The sequence below is a fragment of the Echinops telfairi genome, unplaced genomic scaffold, assembly GCF_000313985.2.
Source record: "Echinops telfairi isolate 266 unplaced genomic scaffold, ASM31398v2 ScPeMD7_7469;HRSCAF=8507_0, whole genome shotgun sequence".
In the NCBI taxonomy this organism is placed as follows: domain Eukaryota; kingdom Metazoa; phylum Chordata; class Mammalia; order Afrosoricida; family Tenrecidae; genus Echinops; species Echinops telfairi.
Window position 1 is genome coordinate 81,507,623 of NW_022111372.1, and position 23,192 is coordinate 81,530,814.

Consider the following 23,192-nt stretch of genomic DNA (forward strand, 5'->3'; position numbering starts at 1 on the left):
CAATAAAATGGTAAATAAGTAGTAATTGTGTTCTGCCATAGTAGTAGAAAAGTTCTCCTTTAATACTTCTTCGGCTATTTTCTCTGTGGTTAGCATTTCTTCTTTTGTGCTGGGATGTTTATCTGACATAGGTTGTTCCTTTTGATAGAATCTCTTAGAATTCTTAGGTTTTCTTCAGGTGTTTTGTGTGTTTTTTTTAACTTTTTAATAGCTTGCGCTTGTAATTTGGGCTTGAAAGATGTGATGTTGAGATCATTGATTTTTTATTCTAATGTTTCAGTCCTCCTGTTTTGTCTTTCAAAGTGTTATCCAGTTCTAACACTTTAGTGTTTCCTTTTGAATTTTTATTCGGAGTTTTTGAATTATTTCTAGTAGTTCATTTATTTTATCAGATTGGTTTTGTAGTGTTTTCCTGAGTTCATAAATTATTTCTTCTGTTTTTTCTATATTTCTATCAAACTTATCCTCCAATCGCTTATTCTAGCTGGAGATCATCACAGTAAACTCCCTCATGGGAGGACTCAAAGCTTTCTCTTCTGCCAAGGTCACCTCCAGGTGTCTGTGCATCTGGACACCTCCAGGTATACACATCTGTATGTATTTTACTTAAATGAGTTGTTTCCCTTGTCTCCAGATGTGCACAAAAATTGATTGCTGCTTTTGAGACACAGCATTGTGTTTACTTTTTTATTTGTCTCTGGGCACAAAGCAGACTTATTGTAGACACCAGATAGCCAAGAGTGGTCAGCTAGTTCAACACTAGCCTACCCCCCAGGAGGAGCCAAAGGCAGAAAACAATTCAACATTGCTACCATCAAAATTCCCGTTTCAAGGCTGGCTACCAAGTCCTCAGGAAGTGCTAGAGAACGACCCACGTAACCAACATGACAGGGAAGAGAAGAGGCTATCTGAAGCACGCCCGTATGCCTGCCAAAGCTATATTTACTGACCCTTTATGTCAGAGCAAAGCACGGATTCTACTTGGGTGTGGGCTGGCCGATATGCAGGTGATATCACTTTAAATCCTGGGCTCACAGAGAAGTATTCAAGCCCTGCTGTGCTGTTTTTCTACCCTACTAACACAAGCCCACCAACCTTTGTACCTCCCTTGGGTTGACCTGGTTCCTCAATTCTGCAGGTGTCAAGGTATACCAGCCCCTTATACATCATCATGGGTCCAGTAGGTGCAATTGTACAATGATAAAAAAGTAAAGGTTCAGTGATAATAAGTAAAGATTATAGTGATAATAAGTAAAGATTATAGTAAAGTCATAGAGAGGATGAGAGATAGAAGAGAGATCAAAGTAATGGAGTCAGAGACATTTCATGGTAGCAATGCTCACCTCAGCCTCACTTGGTGGTCCACGTGGAGAGAAGCGGGGAAAGGGACAAGGGGAAAGGGAACAGGGGAGCGAGGATGGGAGAGGAGAGGGGGAACTGATGATAGGCCAAGCGGGAAGCCCGAGAGAACTCTTTCTTGCTAACCCAGGCCTATATATCTTTGGGGGGAGTGCACACCCACTAATTACAGGTGAAGACATATGTCACAGGAAGGGTTGCATTATAGGTTATACAGCAATGAGGGGGACAACCTAGGGATATACACACAATAGGAAGGGAGGGATTGGGGTATACATGTGACAAGATGGGCAGATCTTAGATTCAGGATGGCAGCCTAACTTTGGATGTCACTGAGCTGGTTTGACCTTTTTCTCTGGCCCCCCATAGAAACCATTATCAGTAGGGTGTAAACCCCATGTACAGGAACCAATCTAATGGTCACAAGCCTTTAGAGAGAAGTAGCCCATTGTCCTTAACAGCAGGGAGCGACCCTACCTGTAGTGGGACCAGACAGTAGTCTGGCAACTGACTGCCTTCAGGGAGAATGTCTCTAAGCATCTGACCTCCCACCATATGCTGGCAAATAGTCTCTAATGTTTAACATGTCTTTGGGGGAGGCAAAGCTGGGGTAAAGTCTCTTTATAATCCCACAACCAGTAAAATCCTGCTATATCCCCAGTCACCAAGAGTTTCAGCAAGCAGCAGACCGTGTAAGACACGAAATAACAATAATAATATATAATTGATCAAGGATTCACAAGGGTAGAAGTGTAGGGGAGGGAGGGGGAAAAGAGGAGCTGATACCAAGGGCTCAAATAGAAAGATAATGTTTTGGAAATGTTGAGGGCAACGTATGTACAAATGTGCTTAATACAATTGAATGATGGCTTGTTATAAGATTTGTAAAAAAAACAAAAACAAAATGATTAAACAAAAAGAATTCCAGCCAGGCATTGGAAGCCAGTTTACAACTGATCTAAATCTTCCCAATCCAGCTGTAATGCAGCGACCCTCTCAGTCTCAGGGCACAGAGGCCCCTGAATCTTCCTGCCCACGTTCATGTTCCCCTGTCCCCCAAGTATGCTGGAGGAGAAGTGTGAGTGTCCCCCACAGTGTTAGCGAGGGGTACATAAGAAGGAGAGGAATCGCCAGTTCATCCTGAGATTCCAAAGGGGGTTGAGGGGATGGTGGCTCAGTAAGTGTCCTGGGAAAGCCTTCAGTCTTTCTTCATCCAGAATGTTAACTGCTGGCTTCCTGTAATTGCCCTTTATTATGTCTTCAGCGGCGTGAAGCTGTGAAAGCACACCTTTTGTGCGCTCAGCCAGGTGACCATGTGGTTCCTTTCCTTTGTTCTATCGTGGCAGGTATTACAGTAATTGATTTTCTGATGTTGAACTACCATTACATTCCTGGAATAAACGCCACTTGACCAACGTGCAAAATTCTTTTAATATGTTTTTTGATTCCATTTCTTAGAATTTGGTTAGGGATCTTTGCATCTATAGTCATTAAGGATATTTGTCTGTAGTTTTCTTGTGAGATGAGGGGCTTCCTAAGTCTATCACAGCCGTACGCACGCAAGTGGCCTTCTAAATTACCAGGAGTGTGCCAGAGCTTGCCAGAGACTCCTCTGGACATCTCATTCCTAAGCTTGTCCTTTTTCCCCTTAATATCCTGAATGTCTTTTTACTTAACATATAACACAGAAATGTGTCATGTTACATTAAATATTACATTAAAATTTTAATCACTGAAAATTATTCTATCTGGTGCAGCCAATTAGTCTATTAGTATAGGTAGGGCTTAATGCCCACACTTCTTCCCTGTAGCTTACTTAGTTCCTATGGGTATACAAAACACTGTTACAGCTTTTCCTGGTAAGCTTTTCGGTTAACCTATTGCTTGCCCCAACTCATTCACTGCACCAAGTAGCCTGATTATCAACAAAATCCCCTAGAGAAATGTTTGTTCAGACTGGGTTCCTTCCAAATCAGATCAAATAAAGACAGTCTTGTGAGTAGGGTTTGTTAGGGAAATGCCAACCAAATCCAATAATTTCCGTTTTCTGGAGAATAAGACTTTCAAGGCGTTCCGATGCTGTTCTTTCCCATCCTGTGACTACCAGCTATTGGCTCCAGGACCGCTATGGAGCCAGCACAGGGAGGATGGGAGTAAAGCACGTTAATATGGCATAAAACTCCATGAGAAAACATATGGCCACACACAAAAATTGCACATGGATGTTTATAGCAACATTATTCATACAGTTAAAAGGTAGATCCAGCCAAGTGACTGTGACCTGACAAATGAACAAACACTTTGTAGTATGTAGTGTGTAGTGTGTAGGATATGTAGTATGTCCGTACAAAAAAGATACATGCTACAATGTGGATGATTCTGTAACACAGTATGCTGAATAAAAGAAGCCAGTCACAAATGACCACATATTAGATGCCTTCATTCATGTGATATCTCCACAACAGGCCATTATAAAACAGGAAATAGAGTAGGGCTTAGGACTTGTGGTGTGGGAGAGGATATGGGGGCAGTGAAATTTGTTAAGGTGATGAAAATGTTCTGAAATTGACGGTGATAATTGCACAGACCTGTGGATATACCAAGACATTGAATTGTACCCTTTAAAGAGGTGAACTGTGTGGTATGTGAATTCTATCTCAATACTTTGGGTTTTTTTGATGCTTGCTATTCTATGAAATTCGACAATTTTCTTGAATAAATGCTCAGTAACTTGCACTGAGCCAGGGGTGAGAACCTTTTTCCTGCCAATGGCCGTTTGGATAGTTGTAACATCATTTGCCAGCTAAACTGGTCAAACATTTGATTAACTCACCCCTAATGTGAAGGTTGGGACTGCTTCTCTGGTCAGGTGTGTGATGTTAGCTGGTACTGATGATCGCACAAGCTGTATGACAGCCCGGGAGCCAGATGCTCCGCAGCCCAGTGTAAGCCTGTGGTTAATTAACAGATGTATTAAAAAGTTGACTCTGGCGATGTTTGCCAATTTGCTGATTGCTTGTATGGAAGGGAAATGTTGAAGGATTTACACTGCCATGTCTTCTAACACAGGGCACAGCATTTTTATCCTATCACCCTGAGGATAAACTCAACCTCCAGTTCCTTTAACTGATAATGCCCCCAGGCCTCCTCACTTTAGTCGGTGCCCCTGCTATTTCTCCCAACCATCTGTCCAGGCTGCCTGGTGCCCTTTCGCCCTTCACCTTCGTATCCCATCCAAGGCTAAGTGTGGCTGAAGGAGGAGCTAGCGAAGAAACAAAAACCTTCCCCCACATTGACTGTCCCACTCTTCATTGTCTGCCCTCACCTCCCTCCCTCCCTCCACACTCCAGGTGTCCTACGTGAAGGCCATTGACATTTGGATGGCAGTGTGCCTGCTCTTTGTGTTCTCGGCCCTGCTGGAGTACGCAGCTGTCAACTTCGTGTCTCGGCAGCACAAAGAGCTGCTCCGATTCAGAAGGAAGCGGAGACACCACAAGGTAGGCCTGGGAGACGCGGCCCACGGAGGCAAAGAGGCAAACCAATCCCCGTGCCCTCGAGCCCGTTGGACTCAGAGCGACCCCACAGCGTAGAGCAGGACCGCTGCTTTGGGTTTCGGAGACTCTAACTGTTTGCAGACGTAGACGGCTCCCTCCTTCGTGCCCAGTCACTGGTGACCTGCTAGCTCCCAGCTCAGCCCACCACACCCCAGAGCTCCGCACTAAGGAGGCAACGCTGGGGGCCCACAGAGTGTCCAGGCAGCCGGGGCCCAGAACGCTGGTCTCACTGGGTGGTCTTTCTCAGTGAGTGAGACAGGCCAGAAGTAAGGATCAGAGCTCCAGCTTCCCCTTCCACAAATAATGCTCTGGTTCAGTCCATGCTTCCCACTAGAGGGACACTTCAGGAATTGCCAGGGACACCTGAAGACAGAATTGATGGAGCAGAGATATTAACTAGGTCATAAACCTAGAAGGTGAGAGGCAGAGATGTCTACGGTGTTTTTCTTTCCAAGGATTTGGTTCTGAATGGGAATTGTACCACCCAAAAAGGTCTCATCTTAAAATCGAATGCTCAGATGCCAAGACCAGCTAAGGAGGCAGAGTACTTTGCCACCGGATATTCGGAGCAGCTGGGCAAACAGTGTCTTCAAGATCCCCCTACAGCTTGCTCGACCTTGCTCTCTGGCAGGTGTGTAGTATGACCTGGCAGTTCCAGTCTGTCACTAGGAAGACTGAACAAAAGGAGACCTTCCAGCCAGACAATGTGCCCCAGCTGCTCCTAATATCCGGTGGCAAAGCACTCTGCCTCGTTAGCTGGTCTTGGGATGTGACCTCAAGGTGCTTTCTGGGTCTAATACCTCCATCTGCAAAATGGACACAATGGGTGTGTTAATCTGGGTAAAGAAACAAATTCATAGACACTCAGATGTGTATAAGAAAGAACTTTATATAAAGGAGTAATTGTATATTAAGAACCCATCCCAGCACAGTAGATCCAGTCCATAAGTCCGATATCAGCCCATATGCCCGATACCAGTCTGTAAATTCCTCTTCAGACTCACGCAACACAGGCAATGACACCAAATTCAGGAAGATCACATGCCAGTGGGTGGAAAGTTTTGTGGATCCAGTGGCAGTGGAAGCATCTTAGTGTTGAAGACGAAGCAAAGAGAGAGTGTGTGTCCCACCTCCAAGGAGGATGATAGGAGTTCCCAGAATCCTCAGGAGGAGGCCATGCTCACACAGAGGCCTCATTAGCTATGACCTGATTGACAAGATAAACTCCACCCATTCGCAAGTTGACAGGAGATTATGTAACTGTCACAATGGGTACTATGGAGAGAATTAAGTCAGGAGCTACCACACAGTGCCAGATTTTAAAATTATTAAATCAGCATAGATTTTCCATCAGTGTGTTTCTTAAGCCTCAGCAATCAAGTACGATTTCTTTTTGGTAATTAACTACAGGCAGGCGATGGAGCTCTCCGGGCAGAAAATGTCCATGGGGCTAAAGATGAACTATCACCATCTGTCTAAACTTTTATTAGAAGGGGAAACTATTTTATATAAATTAAAAGAGATCTGACTTCCTAAAATATTCCTAGTTTCTATCCTCCCATTAAAAAGAAAACCCAAACCCTCAGGCCACTTCCATCACAGTGGCCGTCGGCAGGCCTGCCAGGGCCCTCAATCTTTCCAGGAGCAGACAGACAGTCCCCTTTTTCCTCCTATGGGGCAGCCGACACCACAGGAAGCCCCAGCCTTGCGATCACAGCCGCCTCACCCAACAGCACGATCAGTGTTCCTCCCACACTGTCCACTCTTCTCGGCTTCTTAAAATAAATAAATATGTGTATGTGTACAGATGTAGATGCAGTAAACGGGCCAAATACAACTATCTCTAGGCTTTATTTTTAGTTGTCCCTTTACCCCATTGGTTAGCTGCTTTTATTATTTGCTTTTGCTAGGAGAAAGCTAATACATTTGTCAGAGAGACACTTATTTGGAAAGGCTATATCAAAGACCTCTGGTTAGCATACCCTGTACAGCAGGCAACGATGTACTCTCTCTCACAACAGGTATCATAGGAGTAAACAAGGCTATGAAAGGAGCCCCTGCAGATATGTAGTGCAGTCAGCTCATAGTACTTCAAAGGCCAAAAGGGGTGGGGGGGGACTTTCTCTCAGGCTGGGTCACATGCGAATAGTTCACCAAGGCCTTTAAACAAGTGTCTCCAGTTTGCTTGCTCTGCTGGGTTCCCACCTTACTCTCTCAGCGTGTTTCAGCTGGAAGAGACCACACAGGGCACCCTGTCCTCGCTTCAAAGGCAACAGATGGGGATACTGGTGAGGCAGAGACGTGAAGCAAGTCACCAGAGTCCCCAGGAGCGCTAATGGCCAAGGCCGGGGGATTGCAAGCAACCCTGGCTCTTTACATAACCTTGAACAGTCATGAGTTGCTAATCGGAGCGTCAAAGTTCTTTCCCAAAGCAAGTAAAAGCAGCCCTGCATTTATGAGATCTGAAATAAGAACTAAGGTGACAGGCATAGTGGTTACACTTTGGGCTGTTAACCAAAAGGTCAGCAGTTCAAAACCACCAGCCACTCAGCTGGAGAAAGTTGAGGCTTTCGACTCCTGTAAAGAGGTAGAAACTCACAGGGCTGTTCTACCTTGTCCTGCAGGGTCGCTGTGAGTCGGCTTTGACATGGGGGCAGGGAATAAATGTTTATCCCAAGGCAGAGGTCCAAATCCAGTAGTCCAAAGGTCAAGTTTGGCATGCAAAGGCCATTCATTTGGCCAACACAGCCAGCGTTTTCAACATCTGGAATTATTTTTAAGCACACTTTAAAAAAAAAAACAACAAAGCAAAAACCCCTCACACTCACAGCATCTGGCCCTACATCCCCACATGGTGATGAAGGCATTCTCCATGTTCCCATCCCCCACATCCCCTGCATCTCTTCTGAGCAGAGATCTGCCCACACCCCACTCACTTCTGCACTTACTGGCCCCTCTGAGCATTTGAATGTGTGACTTCTTTCCAAATGGGTCCGAACTTGACAGAAATGTCAGCGATTACCAAGGCCCAGAAGAGAGCTCAGCTTGAGGCTGACTTCCTTTGGGGTAAAACCACCCTGGGGGTGGCTTGTGCACTGCAGGTGGACAAGCTCGGCCTGCACAAACCTCCCTGGGCAGGAAGCTTGCCCAGGGGACTTGAAGCCCCAGATGGTGAGATGAGAGGAATTTCTCGGAGCCTGTGAGCCTAGCCAGGTCCCCCAGCTCCCACCACCTTCCCATGGTACCTCACTTGTTGGGCAGAAAGCATCTAGCTCTCAAATGCTTCCTCCAGCCCAAGCAGCTCTGCAATCGTTGGCTAGTCGTTTCCTGCCACCTGCTGGCTGAACTATGAACAACAAGCCTTTGCGGGTTATCCCTAAGGAATTTTCTTTCTCCCAGCGGCCTGGTGAAGTTGACCATTTTGTAGTTAATTAGGCCCTCCAGCACACACCTCCTCCCGCCTATTCCCACAGACAAGCGTGACCAAATTTAAAGCGGGACACCATTGACCAGGGGGTTGAAGGGGATTAAAAATTTGGTCTATATGGACCAAATAGACCGTTCCCTGCTTGCCGTGCATTCTTTCCAAATGGGACTTTTTTAAAACGCCAAAAATAGGGACTGTCCCGCCAAAAGCAGGATATCTGGTCACCAGCACTGTAAATTTGGTGCTTCTGCCCGCCTAGCGAGGGCCCAGGGAAGGTATGTCCAGGTGGCCCTCACCCCTCCAGCAAGGGCAGCTTTGCATTGATTGACACAGAACAAAGTCAGCCGCACCCCCTTCCAGACACAGGGCCCAGTCATTTGGCAGCTTCCCACCCACACTCCCCCAGCCCCGCTCCTCTCCTTGGGCTCGGCACAACCCTCTCCTGGCCCCTCTCCTGGAACACCAATCTTTACTGAGCTCCTATTGACCGGACACCAAAGCACACCTGATTCTTCCCCCTTGAGGGCGGTTGTGGCATGAAGGTGTTAGACCACATTCATTCACTTGCCGGAGAGTTTTCTGAACATTTATCTCAAGCCCTTTCATTGCGAGGGGAACAATCCTGGGGTGGGGGTAGGGTTGGTCTGGTGTTCAGGGCAGGTAGAGACAGAAAGTAAACAACACACATATTTACTGCGACTTGTGTTCAATGCCGAGGGTACAGTGACCGACCACGGCAGACAGTGCTTCTGCCTTCATGGGGTTTGCCGTGGAAAAGGAGAGGCAGATGCTCAGCAAGGGCTATACTTCGAGGCCAGAGCACCCGTTGTCTTCAATCAGCTCTGCCTCATGGTGGCTTCCCATGGGACCGGGGAGGACTGGGCTCCCCTGGAGGGTTTTCAGGGGCTGGTGTGTCAGAAGAGAGACCTTTCTTCTGAGAACTCAGATCTCTAGCCTCCCGTGGAACAGCCAAGGGCGTCTGCTGTGTACACCACCCAGAAGTTCAAGGCCAGGAGACATGAGTCCATAATTTTCAGGAACAGCGGTGGTGATGGATGGCAAGCTTAAGGAGCCCAGAGCAGGGCTGCTTAGCCTGTGGTCAGGAGCTGAAGGGCTTCCCGAGTAGAATCGGGTGAAAGGGTCAGGAGAATTGGCAAAGGACTTCAGGCACAGGAAACAATTGAAACAGAAGCCCAGAGATAAGAGCAGAAGCGTGACATTTCCCAAGAAAAATATATTTCGGGTGGTAGGGTACAGAAGGAGCCACGAGTTCGGCTGTTAACTGCAAGGTCAGCAGTTTGAACCCACCAACCGATCTGCAGGAGAAAGACTAGATTTTCTCCTCCCGTCAAGAGTTGCACCTTCTGAAATCCACAGGGGCAGTTCTACCCTGTCCGTCAGGGTCACTGTGAGTCAGACTTAGCTCGTTGGCAGTAGGTTTTGAGTTTGAAGTCAGCACAGCTTATTAAAAGGTTCTACACAGAAGCTAACCCATCAGATCTGTGTTACAACAACCCAGGTAGGCTGGGAGGTGCTGGACAATCTGGAGGCAGCAGGAAGGCTGGGCCGGAGGTGATCACTGATGGTCCATGCTAGGGGCAGCAAAAGCAGAGATGCAAAGGAGACAACGGTGCCTGAACTCAGTCTGTCATTCTCTGCTGGCCCTGTCCTGCATGAAAGGAGGAGGAGGAGGAGGTGGAGGAGGAGGAGGCACCTAAAAGTACTCAGATCTAGATAGGAGAGCAGTGCGTATTGATGAAATCCCTCCAGAGCCACACAGTGAGCCCACAGGTCAGCCTGAGACCAAACACTGGTGGCTTCCTCAGAGCTCACAAAGAAAGGCGACAGAGCGGAAAGTGCTGAGAGCAGACAACAGGTGCCCCATGCGTCTGACCCATGTAAGGTCGCCATGCCCTGGGAAAGGAGCGCACGAGAGGAAGATGGAGGAGCATGGCCTCTGGGTAGTGGGCATAAGGCGTGAGAGAGGGAATACACCACGGATGACGGAGAAACTTCAACACAGCTGCTAGGGGTACACAGCATGTGGTGGGAGGGTGGGGGCTTGAGTGGGGGCGGACCTGGAAGGTAAGTTGAAGCCAAATGATGAAAGGTCTTGAATAATACCTGGTCTGAAATCCAAAGCTCTTGGAAGTCACGCTACCAGGAAATGGCAGAAGGAGCTCTGGACTCCTAGCTTGAAAGAAAGATGAGGAGCTCGCTCCTGGGCCGTTCACATTCACCCCTCCACCCAGGGGGGACGCTCGCTGGGGAATGGGGCAGGGTGGGGAGCGGGCATGGAGGCAACAGTGGCAAAGCAGGGGATCTCTCCAAATTGTCCTCTGAATTCCCATGGACAGTCCAGCACAGCGCACACAGAGCTTCGCTCACCCCCAGCCTCCTCCGATGGCCAGAACACATGGTGAGACCCTGGGTGAGTCTTGTCCCCCGCTTATGGGAAAAACAGAGTCCAGAAACTCAATCTGAAGCCCAGAGAAGGAGGTTGACTTGCTGAATGTCACACAGCTCTCTGGGCTCTAAGCCCCATTCCTATCCCCTGGTTTGCATCTGTTTCAGCATGCAAGTGGCGCCCCTCTATGAGGCAGAACTCCCCAGCCAGCCAAAGCCTCCAGGGACCTGGAAGGGTAGTCTGGGAGGCAGGGAGAACCAGAGGGTCATGGCCTGGCCCCCAGGGGAGTGCCTTGCAGGGAGGGTGCCCAGCCCCTGTCTTATTTTAAGTAGAGCCCCATGTTGAATCTATTCCAGGAGGATGAGGCCGGAGAAGGCCGCTTCAATTTCTCTGCCTACGGGATGGGCCCAGCCTGTCTGCAGGCCAAGGATGGAATCTCGGTCAAGGGCGCTAATAACAACAACACCACCAACCCTCCTCCTGCACCGTCTAAGACCCCGGAGGAGATGCGAAAACTCTTCATCCAGAGAGCCAAGAAGATCGACAAGGTGTCCCGCATCGGCTTCCCCATGGCCTTCCTCATCTTCAACATGTTCTACTGGATCATCTACAAGATCGTCCGCAGGGAGGATGTGCACAACCAGTGAGGGGCGGGGGTGCAGGGGAGGGTGGAGGCTGGGAGAGGGCACGGTGGGAACAGCACAGGAGTCTGAGGGCCAGTAGGGGAGAGGGAGGGAGGGAGGGGAGAGGGCACGCACACCTCTCTCTCTCTCCGTGCCATAGCAAATGGCAGTGCTGCATGACTTCTATGGTGTGGCAATATCTATTTAACCTCGGGTGGGAGGGTGGAGGGGACTTTTCTAATACCAGAATTGAGGGTGGGGAGGAAAGGGTAGGTTCAGGGTGGAGGGTGGGGCATGGGAGGGAAAACAGCTTTCAAAAATGTAAGTCCATGGGCTGTGCAGTTTCCCCATTTGGAAGGAGGGTGCAGGCTGCCCCAGAGCAGAAAGAAAGCAATGTAATATATGATCTATATCCATGCTTAATATTAATGCAAAAACCACAAAATTTATTTCTTAACCTATCTGCCTAGTAATTGCTTTAAATTCTTAAAGTCACAGAAGTGATGGACAATTTTTCCCAGAGTGAAAATAGCCACCCCCAAAATGCTTGCTCTGGTGTGTTCCCCGTTGCAACCTTCCAAATGCCATCTCTATCTTCGGACAGGCCCAGGTGGGCCCATGCCAAAAAGCCATTGTGCCTCTGCTTCCAGAGGGATGGTGGCATGGGCATGAGCCGTGAACATGGCGAGAGTGGGAGAGAAGGAAGTGAGGCCCGAGGATTGGCAGTCCAAGTAACCCCACCTCAGTGCTCACATCTCCTTGTGAAGGACCGCGCCCGCTGCTCTCTGGAGTCCCCTTGCTTCTGGGCTTCTACACCCACATGACTCACCCTCCCTCCCACCCAGGAACGGCTGCCATGGTTTTCTCAGAATATTGCCAATATGCAATCTTTTTTATGGCTTGGGGGGGGGGGGGAGTAATAATATCAAGAAATAATATGCAGATAGACTGAGTGTAAACTGATGCACTTTTTTAAAGGTATATTTTTTTGGAGAGTTTCTCTGGAAAGGCAAGTGGGTGTGTGATTGGGAAGGTGGAGTCTGCATAACAAAATATATTTATTATATTCTGTTTCTATAGAGTTAGGTGTTACGAGGTGAAAGAGCAGTTAGGAGGCTGTTTACACTTAGATGTGGATGAAGAGAGTTCAGAAAGTCTATTCATTATATTTTGACATTTCATAGATCATAAAATATGTGGGAAGCTTGGGGAAATGACCCCATTATATTTTTATAAGACTTTTTTTTTTTCGGTGCTTTGTTTAGCTTTAACATTTACGAAGGTTAGACAAATATCCTCTTTTCTTCTACCTCTGAAGTGCCAGACCTGCCCCAGGAGTGTTGGGGCACTTCAGGGAAAAAGGAGAGGGGCTAGGAAATGGATTGTGGGGGTGGGATGTTGGGGCGGGGGAGGGGAAAGTCCTGTTGAAGGACGTAGATATCCACAGACTGGTGGTCTGCCGGCAGGCCCTCATGGTGGCGTGAAGGACACTGTCCACACTCCGCCCACAGGGCCCTCTCCCTGCCTTGGGGCCATGGCCACGATGGTGGAGGTCTAGTCCTTTTTTTGCACTTTCCTGTCTTGGCCTTGGACAAAACAGGAACTGGGGTGGTGAGAAGTCACTGGCAATTTGCACTTTAGGGCCTGGGGTTTCATTGGTGGCTTTAGTGTATCCCCAAATTGGGGCAGAATTGAGGGGAGGGGGTGTGAGGAATAGAGTCTAGTTCCTTACTGCAGCACCTTCCCATTGGGAAAATGTCTCCCTTTATGCGTGGCACAATTGCTAATGCCTATACAGGCTCTCCAAAGCAGGCCGAGACAGGGCCTGGAGTGGTTTAGGTAAAGAAAATGCACTGTGAAGCCAAGAGAGGCTTTGGCTGTGAGGCTTGACGATCGAGCTGTTACATCCGGGTTCCAGGCCAGGAGTCATTCCTGGCCTTCCTTTCCCTTGGCCTGTGTTGCTCAGAAAGCTAGCTGATATTTCGGCCTTGGATGTCATGGGGTAGAATCTTGAATCCTTTTTCCTAAGAAACTTTGAAGACTGGGAGCCAAGAGGGCAGTTGTTCATCTAAGACCCTTTTTGTCTCCCGCCATAAACACAGGCCCAAAGGAGGAAACGTTGGTTAAAAGGAGGACTTGGATGAGTAGGAAATTTGAGTGGCACAGTCCTTGGGACATTAGCACTTTCCATCCGCACTGTATTCACTGCGACCGAGAAACAGCTGTAACCAGAGTGCGTGAACCTCTGGAGCTTGTTAGCTGCCCCCACCAGCACTTTAGTCACTTTCCTTAAGGGGAAACTTTTTGTTTTTAGAAAGGTATTTAAACCTTGCTCTCTATCTTATTTGCTACTCGATTCTAGTCTTAGTTGAGTCAGGCAACAGAAGCCAGCAGTCTTTATCAGGGCGAACACGTAGCATAAATTGTACAGAGACGTTTCGCCTCCACCCACCCAGATTCCAAACTGGCCTGCCCATCTGAGAAGCCTAGAATTGCTCATGGCAGAGAAATCACGGGGCCACTTACTGCTCCTCTGCTGGGTCCCAGAACTTCTGCCATCATGCCACCATATTCCATGGTGGTGACCCACTGATCGCTTGGATGTTGACAGCATCCAACAGACAATGGGGCCCTCTGAGAGACATAGAGGGAACAGGACTGAAATCTTCTCTCAGACTATTTCAAACTTAGTGGCTCTAAGGAAGAGAATACGAGTAGAAATAGGACAGTGAAGAGGACCTAGATATTAGTGTTGCCACCAACATGCTGAAGGACTAGTTTTCGTTCCTTCAAGACACCTGGTCAGGGTGGGACAGGTGATCTCGGAAGCCGCCTCCTTGCTCTCACAGCTCGGAAAGTCTGTGCATAGTCTGGTCGAAAGGATGTTCACGCCACTAGAAATTCAATCACGTTGAATTCTGATCCCACCATCTGAGGGGGTGCAGATATGTGTACACATACCTGGACCCACACAAGTCTTACTTTCTTCTTGAGAGGATGTAGATTTTAGAGTTTCTTCCTCTGTACCAGTTTACCAAAGCTGAACAGTAGCAAGGAAAGGACATCACTCATTAGAAGGTAAACAAAATCGCATCACCATTTAGGAACAGGAGCATGCTCAAAGAGAACTGCTCCTCAATTTATAATGTGAAGGTTTAGCAATAACGACGTGGAATTCATCATTACAGAACATCACACCAGATCATTCAGGCCGACTGTTTGGGGTTAGGTACTCTGGTGGCACAATGGTTACGGCTTTGGCTGCTAACAAAGATTGGGAGTTCAAATCCACCAGCCGTCCTGTAGGAGAAAGCCGTGACAGTGGCTTCTGTTAGGATTTACAGCCTTGGAAACCTTATGAGGTAGTTCTACTCTGTCCTATGGACTTGACAATGGGTTTGGATTTGGCTGGTTTCCTGGGCAGTACTTTGTGAATGTCTTCATTTTGAACGCAGGAGAGGGCAGTCTTAGGACTAACTACACATGCCAAGTGGTAAGTAGGAGAAGAAACTGATCTACATACAGTAAATACTTCCGTGATTTCCAAATCCTTTACACGAATAGACCAATATTTTAGACATAGATAGTGAGATACCGTTATAGGGGACTTTGTGATTTCACCCAGCTAACCCCAGGAGCCAGATGCAGGAGGCAGAGATAAGCAATACCACTAATTCCCCACCGGCAGGTTGATGACGATGTATTTTAAGGAGGAGCCACAACAAACGACTCAGCTCTGCCACCTTGTCAAGCACCCACGAGCCTATTGGTGGCTACAGCTGTGCTAACTAACCAAGGACAGGCTTGAATAGAGAAGTGTGCGTGCGTGTGTGTGCGTCTAATATATTAGATTGAACTGTTTTTAAGTTCAGTGCTAGAGACCAGAGAATCATTTGATCCAAATGATTTTTTCTCCTTCTACGCAATCAGTAAGGACTAAATCCTTCCAGACGCCCCATTGTTTTCCATAGATCCCTCCGTCCCCCACAGACGCAGTGGGGCAGCTCCTTCCCTTGGACATACATCTCACTCTGAGCTTTAGAGAGAGATGTCGTTTTGCTCTCTTTTCATGCTATTGGATCGTTACCTCGCTGGGCTAGCACCATCGGTGGTAACACTTTGGGAAAATTTGATGTCTCAGCTACAGCACGCATAAAATAAAGTTACCGTGACAGTTGCCATAACTCCGTCCTTGGCTCTACAAGCTGGCAAGTAGAGGGCTTGGTGGTGTGATCTCCGCCAGGTTTAGGATTAGGGTCAACACTTGGGCCTTGCATCTGTCCCCAACTGCGTGGGAAGCCTGGCCCCAGGACAATGTATAGCCCTGAAGGCCGTCATGCCTTGGACTCAGTGGACAGCAGCACCTTCCGTACTTTCCGAAGCAGCAGGCACGGTCAGGCTTTCTCTTTGGTTGGCCGGGAGGCTTGGACTGAGAACCCAGCATGTTCAGTTCAGAAAGGTAAATGGACTGTTACCTGATTGAACAAGCAAACAGGAGCCATGTATTTACTTTTTTTGTTTTTCCTTTCTCCCTGTAAGCCCATTCTCTCAGGAACTAACTCTAGAATTTTGAACTGAAAAATGAAGCCCATTTTCTTGAAGCTCCATGATAGGAGAAGAGTTCTTATTTTAAGCAAGTTACTTGGTTAACTACTTGCTATAAGGAAAATTGTGATGTGCTTGTAAGGCTTCGGTCTTACAGTATCCAAAAATCTCAGTGGAGACAGACATCCTTGGGGAGCTTTGAGATACCTAAATAGAGGAGTTGTTGAAATGCTACCATCCTCAATGTTGAGAGGATGAGATTTGTTTTTTGCGACTGCCCCAGCTGACGAGCCCAGCATATCAAGGACAAGAGAACCATGCAGAGCCCTCCCCCAGGCCCGAATGACCTAGACGCCAGAGGCCTAGGCTATCTGATGCCTGTACCAAGTCTTCTGTTGCTTCCCAGGTGTTTCTAAGCTGTAGAGCGCAGTGGCAGGAACCGGGTTTGCTAACGCGTGGGTGCTGCTTCGTGCTGTTTTCATGGAGCTGTGTGGTTATTTCAAGCAATAATTAAGGTGCTTTATCACTTCTTGGAGCTGCAAAATGGGTTCCAAAGTCGAAATTATTGCTCAATCGGTTTTAGGATCACTAAGGCTTCTTCAACCAACATCCAGACCATTCCTTCTCCCCCTCCGCTGTCCTCCTGGCTTGGCACTTCCTGCTTTGTCGGTCTGTGCCCTGCTGCGGGCAGACACCACTCTTCTCTGAAGGGGAAGGAGTCAGAATGAATGGGGCAGCTTTGGTCTCATTTCAGGATTTCAGTTTCTCTTCCTTCTCTTGCCCGGGTGCTTTTAAACTTCATTGCTCTGGAAAGTTTCCATTGGGAAACTGGTTCGAGACGTCGGAATACAAGAGCCTCAGAGCAGCCCAGTGATGAAGATGGTATTCTCCAGAAGGCTATTCACCAGTTCGGGAACCCTGCCAGCTAGCCAGGCTGGCTGCATACGCATCCCCGCAGCGGGGCTTCCATCCTACCTCTCCACCGTTCGCAGCCAGGCCTCGGGCTTGTCCTACCTCTCTTCATTCGACATTCAACTGCTTCTGTAGGCAGCCTCGGGAAGCCCCACAGTCTACTGAAACACGCCTTTCTTCCAAAACGGAGGCGGTCAGCGGGAGGTGGGTCTCTCTTCAAGACTACCTCTCTAGGGTAAGCTGCCTTCCCGTCTGGCCCATAGAATCCCCTGTACAAAGCAGTGTCGACTCAGCGCCACACTGGACTGCTCTAGTGAAGCAAAGTGAGCGCAGGCAGTGTATCCTAAACCGCTTTATTCTCTCCCCTGCAGCATCAGGCGGAGCTGCCCAAAGCAGGCCTTCCAGGAGAAAGGGAAGGAGACAAGGGGAAAGCAGAAGAGGCTCTTGGTCCTGTGTGTGTGTGTGTGTGTGTGTGTGTGTGTATGTGTGTGTGTGTGGGGGGGGGGAATGACTGGCCATCTGAATCCTTTCCCACCAAGGTCAAGGTATTTCTTTGCCCTGAGGGGCTGGCCTCCAAGACTAGCTTCTCACTGGACAGTCTCATCAAACATCAGGACAGTACGCCCTCTGGCACTTGAGCCTGGCTGTCCCCTGAGTGCTTCCTATGTTTCCGTGGCAGTTGTTGCAATCCTCTCTGCCAGTGCCTCTGAAAGAATTGATGAAATGCCCCTAGGAGAGCAATGGTTCCAGGTGTCCAGCAAGCCTGGGTACCACCCCACCCTCAGTTTAACCCGACACTTTCAGAGATCTAAAAATATTTTATCCCTTTCCTCTAGTTCCAGTTGTAAACGAAAGCAAAAAAAAAAAAAAATCCCGAACAGGTCCACTTCAGATCCTTGGGGACTCACTTAAATTCATATGATCAGCTGAGGTGCACTAATAAAAACAGCAGGTGGAGCCGGAGTCGGGCCGGCCCTCTCCTCCACCTCCTCCAATGTCCCTGAAGTGGCTTCTGCAGTTCCAGCAACTGCTTCTCATCAGCAAACACTGCTCGTCTTTCCCAAGAGCTTCGTTTCCATTATGTGTACATCCTGAGCATCTCTCCACGTTTTATCACGTGACACTGCGACCTCTTCGTGCCCCCCACTCCCTACATCTGGCCGGAGAATTAATGATACTATTGCTGGTGGTAGAAACGTTTACCCTTGGTGTCAGTATCAGCTAATAAAAACAAACTCCAATGACTCTTTAAAAACACCCATGACAATAAAATGAAAATCATACTGTAAACAGGTGATTTCCCAACCCAGTAGCCAATTCCTTCTGCACACCTTAAAGATTCAAGTCCTTGGTATCTTCCCGCCCCCTCTGGGCAAGAATGTGGGAAAGGCCGCATAGTCAAATGGTAATGGATGAGGCTAGGTGGTGGGTTCAAAGGTTCTCGCTATAAAATGTTGCCGCCACCCTTTGCCCCCTGCACCCCCTTCCCCCAAAGCTTCAGTTTCTGCATCCACAAAACAGGAGTATTGATTAGTTGATCTTGAAGGGCCTCCAGCCATTCAGCTTTTAAAGACTGCGTTACTCATTGGCTTGTGGTTGCAGAAGAAACCTGGGGGAAATTCTCTTGGTATTCGAAGGTAGCCTCACTCATTTTATCTTCTTAGCCATGTGACTTTGAGCAAGCTATTAGCTCTGTGTCCCTGAGTTACTCTGTGTCTCTGAGGACAATCATATATATCCATTTGTATAGAATGACAGTGACTGCTAACCCTACTCCATCCACTTTAAACTACACAGCATCTGGGGATCTTCATCCCTCGGTTCTTCTTACCACGTCCTCCTGTTTGCCGGAAGAGGCATCAGAGAGCTTTCTTCCAGAACGGAGGCTCCTCCCAAACACTGCACCTGCCCTAGAGAACAGGGACATTTTGTGGACGGCCCCCTGGTGAATTGTCATGCAGACACTGAGACCTAAATTCTCTTCCTGATGCCCCATCTCAAGCACCTGGTGCTTGTCCTCTCCCTCCACCCTGCCCCCCCATAGCATGTGAGCACCAACTGAGGGAACCGTACCTCGGTCAGCCAACAAAACTGAAATGCAGCTCAGGCTTCCGAGATGGACACGTTATGTCCAGAGTCTAGCTGTCACACGTGTAAGCTAGTAAAAGATGGTAAATGAACTTGGAGTCAAACACTAATATTATGTGAGGGCTCTTTACATAATCCGATTCCCCACAAGTCTTTGAGGAAACCGAGCTTTTGAGATTTTCTTGTCTCCACGGGATTCTTAAGGTGATGGGAAGTTTGTAGCCTGAGTCTGACCTGTATGTGGCATTTCACTGACCCAAGTATTCCACTCTGTGCAATCACCTGCAAGTGTGCCATTCTCCCACATTATTAAAGAACTTCAGCAAAGCGGTGGCTTACCGTGTCACTGAAAACCACCACCAACAGAAACAAAAATAATTTTAGAGCAGTAGGTAGATGGGCTTTTATGACACTTCCTGTAGTTTAAATGAATCTTGTAACAATGATCTGAAAAAAAGTAGGGACCCCTTGGCCAAGGCCCATTTTTACGTGACCTTTTTAACCCACTAATCTATAAAAGATCAAGAGATAATTAGGTTGAAAATCAAACACCTGGATCAAGCACCTGGCATTCCTAGGCCTTCTTCCTAACATTTGGTCATAATCACCATGATCCTAAAGCATTAAGAATCTAGTCTTTGAAGCACAAAGGATCTGGAGTTACAATGAGAGCCGTCTTCTGGTCAACAAGTGTGTAACAAATGGAAAAAGCCATAGGCCAGGGTGGAATTAGTTGGTATTTAGCTCCTGGTGAGAACCGTTCTTGCATTAGCCCTAAGTGAGACAATGTGTACCTGGAATGGCCTCCAGTGGGTGGGAATCAAGGTTAAGATCAAGACCTGCTTGGAAATCTTTCCTAAACCTGTTGTTTTAGGTGTTGTCAAACCAGTCATGACTCATAGTGACCCTATATATTATACAGAAGGAAACACTGCTGATCCCAACATCTCTGTAACCATTTCCTCAGTAAGGATGGCTGAAGAACCTACTACAGGCCATGCAGGGCGCTGGAACCAAAGATGAGCAGCCTTCCCAATGACGGCTACACTTGAGGGACCTTAGAAGGGAGCCAAGTAAGTCATTCAGGGGAAGATGGGGCAACACCGGAAGAGGCAGAGAAGGGAAAGCAGGAATCGCCCGCCACCTCTTAGATGAGACAGTTAAGCTTGAGGGTCCAAACAACTTTATTTTCCAAGGTAGCAGCTTACTTCTGGATTTATACTAACAACTGCAGTCCCACTGTCCTTTTAAAGGGTTACACACAGATAATTATGTCCCCCAAACAGGTGTTCAGATAAAGAAGTACCGGTATTTCTTCATATGAAAAACCATCAAAACAGGAGTATTACAAGTGTAAGCATGACCAATATTCCAGTAGTCTCTAGTAATTCTTCACCCCTATCCAAGCGCTGAAAATGAGTTAGAAAATGGAATTACATGGGAAGGTGTTGAGATGGGGGGGCGCGGGGGGGGGGTCAAGGTAGATTCTCCTGCTGATTCTCTCCACGATCTTGTGTTCCTAACTTCCTGATCCCCTAGGAACCATGGACAAGCATGGTGCTCCTCTATCTCCACTGGGCCTTACACCCAGGCCCCGTCAGTTCCATTGGGTTCTGGGCATAAGAGGCCTGATGTTTAAGTGTCCTGAGGGCCAGAGTCCCTTATGCACAGCTCTAATGTTGGTGAGGAACTTGGAACCCTTTGAATGGAAGCTATTGAATGACAGTCTGGTTTAGTGAGTTTACATGTAACTAACCTCGATACCAGGAAGAGAGCACCTTAGTCTTCCAACGTGTGAGTTAGAAACAGGCTTAGAGTTCTCATAGTGCAACCGCAAGATTAGACTATTAAATTTCCCTTCCGCAGCTTTTTAGCATTCTTGCTCCGCAGCCTCTCATTCTTCTTATTAAATAAAGGCAAGACCGGTGCCCATGAAACCGAACACCGGAACATAACCACTTCCTTTCTCCAGGCACTGCCTATATGGTGGGGGAGACAGAAGTACCGAACATAAGTAGTAAGTGCTGGAGTGAAATGCATGAAGACTGTTGACAAAGGAGGGAAAGAGAAGGGGGGGAAACATCAATAGAGTATGTGCCACCACAGCACGAGTTCAAAGAACAAATGAGATGTGTGTAGAGGAAGAGTTATTTCCAGCAGAGGGAACAGTAAGGGGGGCGGGGGGGCGAATCAGGAATAAATACCAGCATCATTACAGGTTTGGCTGAGAAATAATGAAAGGGAGGCCTATTTAGAAAGGTATCTTAAGAGTGTATCAGAATCAGCTTAGTAGCACAATTCTGGAGTCGGGACTCTAAGAGAGTATGGCTCTAAGGTTTGTGACCAAATGGGAGGGTGTTTCCTCATGGACAAGGCTTCCTCACCTCCCTCATTAGCTGACACAACCCGGCTCAAATTTCCCTGTATTTGTTTATTGGAGGAACTTACCTTTGCCTCCACCGTCTCAGGAGTCGATAAGGTACTGGAAGTTCACATCTCTTAAAGATCCTGTATTCTTTCCATATGAAAGAACAAAGGATGACAAGTTTTCAGATGAAGGCAGTAAGAGAAGCGTCCCTGACAGTGAAAGGTAATCAAGCAATCATGGCATAAAAGGTCAAGGCTCTCTGGGGTTTCCAGCAACAAGTTCTTCTGAGGACAATGGCTGGGAATGAATGCCAACAGAAACCCCGGGTGTCTGTGTGTAAACGACAATGATCCAACACAAGATCGCTCACTAAGCCCTGGGACAGAGCCCGAGACCTCCCACCGGGTCATGGTGGTGCACTGAGCTCGCTGTTCTACAGTGATTCTAGAAAATTTGTTCCTAGCATCCTCCTGTCAAAGATAAACCCATACTTAGTATGATACTTCTAAAGGGGCGTTGTAATGCAAATACCATTCTTTTGCTGCTCGAATTAAAATGTTAAACAGAGAAGTTGGAGGAAAGTCATCTAGAACCACAAAGGAAACATCCGTTCCTATTCTCAAAGGCGTTTACGGTTTCTTCTGAGAGCGCGTCCTTAAGGAAGCAGCTGAGGAGCAGCACATATGAGCTGAAAAACAAATATAAGACGATGCACTTTTAATTGTAGTACGTTATTAGGGAACTGTGTAAAAAAAGTTATTTTCTTTCAGAAAAATTTACCCTAAATTCTGCAGAGTATTATAGCCAACGTGGAGGGCTTATTCACCCCAATGAAAAGGCTGCCTCCAATCTGTTTTAGAAGTGGTGCTTCCCTATGGCAGTAGTAGTTCACAAACTCTGCTTTGTCCCATGATACATTTCAACTGCATGCTTAACACTCCACTTAGCTTGAATGGTATGGGAGATTAGAAAAATGTATGTTCCCATCAAAGACTTCACAGGATTTCTAATTCATACTACTTCAGTTTTAAATGGCTCATTTTTCTAATTCATAAGCCATATACTATCTTTAGCACCAAAAGTAGTTGAAATGAGGAGGGGATTGAAATCCTACTTGCAGCACATGGACACAGACGAAGTGCCTATCTGCCCGTGGCTCTTGGGCAAAAGACAGAGAGGCAGTGAAAGCAGAGTACTACTTTCCAGACAAACACAGCAGGGACGCCATTCATTTCCAGGTACGCTGTCAGCACTACACAGAACACATGTCGTTCATCTACTCTAATTAGACTTGAATCGGACACACTGAACTACCAAGTGTTCAAGACAAAAACCTTAATAATTTGAAGCCCGGGAGATAAGGTTGTCAAAAGGTATTCAAGTCTCACTGTCTGGATGAGCATAAAACCAGTTACTATCTAGAACTGATGCTCATTTCTACCACACAAATAACTACAGGGCCGATTTGCATGCAAAGTAAAAGTGGCTGGTGCAAGCCTAGAACAGTGGACACTCACTTCCCAAGTGTTTAATCACACGCTAGAGTGCTCCCGAATGATTGGTCTCCCAAAGACAAACCCACTTCCAGAGTTTTCATTCTTAGACATGACTGGCCCAGGAAACCTGTACAGAAATATCAAATTAGCACGTGGTTGTAGCTGTGAACAAACTGGAGCCGGGCTTGAGAACTGGCACTACGACTTCAGATGAACAGGATTACTCAGAGCTAAGACACCAATCTGTAAACTGTCAGCCATTGGGGGAAAGTCCTCAAGTTTGGTCCGCTTCCATTTGAGGTTTGTTGTTCGTAAGACTGAGGATTCAATTGTTAATTCTGAAGATAGGCCCGTTTGGGTGGATTGAACTAGTGTCCAGTCTCCAAATCTCAGCTCAGCCTTGCCAAAGCCAA

General features: G+C 47.4%; 1 protein-coding gene across 1 annotated transcript in view; it reads left to right on the forward strand.

Annotated features, from left to right (window-relative positions):
• The window catches only part of GLRA1 (glycine receptor alpha 1), a 161,139-nt gene extending 148,909 nt beyond the window's left edge, over nucleotides 1-12,230 (forward strand). Inside the window, exons 8-10 of the mRNA XM_004696737.3 lie at nucleotides 4,710-4,856; nucleotides 11,104-11,390; nucleotides 11,975-12,230. Of these exons, the coding sequence (XP_004696794.2) occupies nucleotides 4,710-4,856; nucleotides 11,104-11,390; nucleotides 11,975-12,194 (654 nt within the window). The 3' untranslated portion in view covers nucleotides 12,195-12,230. The remainder of the gene's footprint in view (nucleotides 1-4,709; nucleotides 4,857-11,103; nucleotides 11,391-11,974) is intronic.
• Nucleotides 12,231-23,192: the final 10,962 nt, after the last annotated feature.